At 45.1% G+C, this 2273-nt stretch overlaps 1 protein-coding gene across 1 annotated transcript in view; it reads left to right on the top strand.

The window, feature by feature from the left end:
* The first annotated feature begins 798 nt into the window (after window positions 1-798).
* The window catches only part of LOC142656711 (olfactory receptor 5AN6-like), a 7152-nt gene continuing 5677 nt past the window's right edge, over window positions 799-2273 (top strand). Inside the window, exon 1 of the mRNA XM_075831639.1 lies at window positions 799-844. Within this exon, the coding sequence (XP_075687754.1) occupies window positions 799-844 (46 nt within the window). The remainder of the gene's footprint in view (window positions 845-2273) is intronic.

The raw sequence follows: 2273 nt of genomic DNA, 5'->3' as shown, positions 1-2273 counted from the left end.
CTGCCCCCTGTGGAGTAGTATATTAATGACCTCTGCTTTCGTTGTTTATATGTGTTGGGTAGTTTGAGGTTTCTGTATATTGTTCATGTTCTTCACCTCGCAGGTATTAGATGTTTCTCACGTCTTCCTGATGATGTTATGAATCTTGGCGGTGAGAGGAGGAAACATTTATGGATGTGATATATACGGATAGGAAGTTGAATAGAGAGAACATGGTCTGTGACTTATCTGCTCCTGTAAATATATGTTACATAATCCATGCGAGGGTTGGCACAGTGGGCCCCATTCTACCGGATCATTGTTGTAGAGCACCCCCCTCCACCCATTCTGCCTGACAGCTGCCCCGGTGCCCGTCCTCTATTGAATCTCGGTTACGGCAGGAACATTTTTTTTACAATGAACATCTGCATTATAAGGTGATTTGCTCCTTTGTGGCTGCCATCTTTTTTCTGTTTCGTGTCACTAGAGGAGGTGAAGTAATGCTGACGATGTAATAGTATTAACATATTATATTCTGTGTTTTACACATTTATTACTTAATGTAATTCAGAAATCGGTCAGGATGGGTTTTTCACTTCTGGATATAAACAAAAATATTTTCGTTTTATGACAACAAGCAGAGATCTTGAGATTGGTAATGAATTGAAACATGAAGTCTACAGTCAGTGAATATAATTAATCCTTGTTACCTTTCATTTCTCCCTGTAACATTACTGCCTGCGTTGTCCTATGGGGGTCTCGTTTTTTCGTTGCCGTCTTGTTTTGCTTTTATTGTAGCGCGGGGATCAGGGGGTCGGAATGGCGCAGACGGTGCCACTCAACAAGGCATTTGTAAATCAGGCTGGTAAGTGTGTGCACTAGGGATTTATCCCTTTCCTCTCCGGACAGAGTGGATTTTGAGGAGTAGGTGCAGCACGGGAGAAGTCCTGGTGGCCGGAGCAGATTGAAAGGTTCTGGTCATATTTTGACATTGAATCGATTTCAAATCTTTTTCTCATGTTCATAATGACGGACTGTCCACAATCGACATCCATGTATTATCAGCCATGACCTCAGTCTAATGATGGTCACAGGACCTACCCCAGGGGGATTTCACTGCTTGCCTAAATATTCCTTCCAGCTATGAATGTATCATGGGGTATAATGTGTAATGGTCACCAGGAACAGAAGCCCCAGAAGAGCGGGTCCCCTCCATCATGACCTGCCCTGGCAGAAAGTGAGTTGAGGAAATAGGAAATATCCCTTGGGGGTCCTCGTGGCGGAGCGCGGTTATATATGATTAAAGTTAATGATTTATTTGTTGTTGGTAAAATAATAAGGAAAATGGTTCAGGGATTTGGGACCTCGGGGGATTCTGGGTCCTCTGCCGGGGGCTGAGTAATGGGGCCCCTGGGCTGCTTCTCTGCAGGTTATTAAGCCGCTCTTATATTAGAGGATTTGCATCGTTGGCCTTCATGTCCCGGGTGCAGATCCTCCTTATCTGGAGACACTGATTGTTATTGAGGATTATTTTATTCTTTGCCACGAGGTTTATTCTACATTCAGGGAAGATTCATTTTAATATAATGAAAATTATATAAAGGGGCGAATGCAGGAGCGACGGTCAGTTCCGGTAAGTAGATCATCATCGCGTCAATGACTCACGGACACCAAGACCACCAGGACCAACACCAAATTTTAATCTACTTGGCCAACCTACAATGGTAGCACCTGATTCTGCCTTCCTCTAATGGTACAATCCCATCCCCTTCACCAATCTTGTCCGGGCATTGCAGATAATCCGTCTATGGTCAGAATAAGTGACCAGTGGCCAGGACTATGCCCTGTGAAATATCATGACTGCCTCTGACACATCATAACTGCCCCTGACACATCATAACTGCCCCTGACACATCATAACTGCCCCTGACACACCATAACTGCCCCTGACACTCCATAACTGCCCCTGACACATCATAACTGCCCCTGACACATCATAACTGCCCCTGACACATCATAACTGCCCCTGACACATCATAACTGTCCCTGACACATCATAACTGTCCCTGACACATCATAACTGCCCCTGACACATCATAACTGTCCCTGACACATCATAACTGCCCCTGACACATCATAACTGTCCCTGACACATCATAACTGCCCCTGACACTCCATAACTGCCCCTGACACATCATAACTGCCCCTGACACACCATAACTGCCCCTGACACATCATAACTGCCCCTGACACATCATAACTGCCCCTGACACGTCATAACTGTCCCTGACACA

The sequence above is a fragment of the Rhinoderma darwinii genome, chromosome 6 (genome assembly GCF_050947455.1).
Source record: "Rhinoderma darwinii isolate aRhiDar2 chromosome 6, aRhiDar2.hap1, whole genome shotgun sequence".
In the NCBI taxonomy this organism is placed as follows: Eukaryota; Metazoa; Chordata; class Amphibia; order Anura; family Rhinodermatidae; genus Rhinoderma; species Rhinoderma darwinii.
This window is presented reverse-complemented; position numbering and strand designations above follow the sequence as displayed.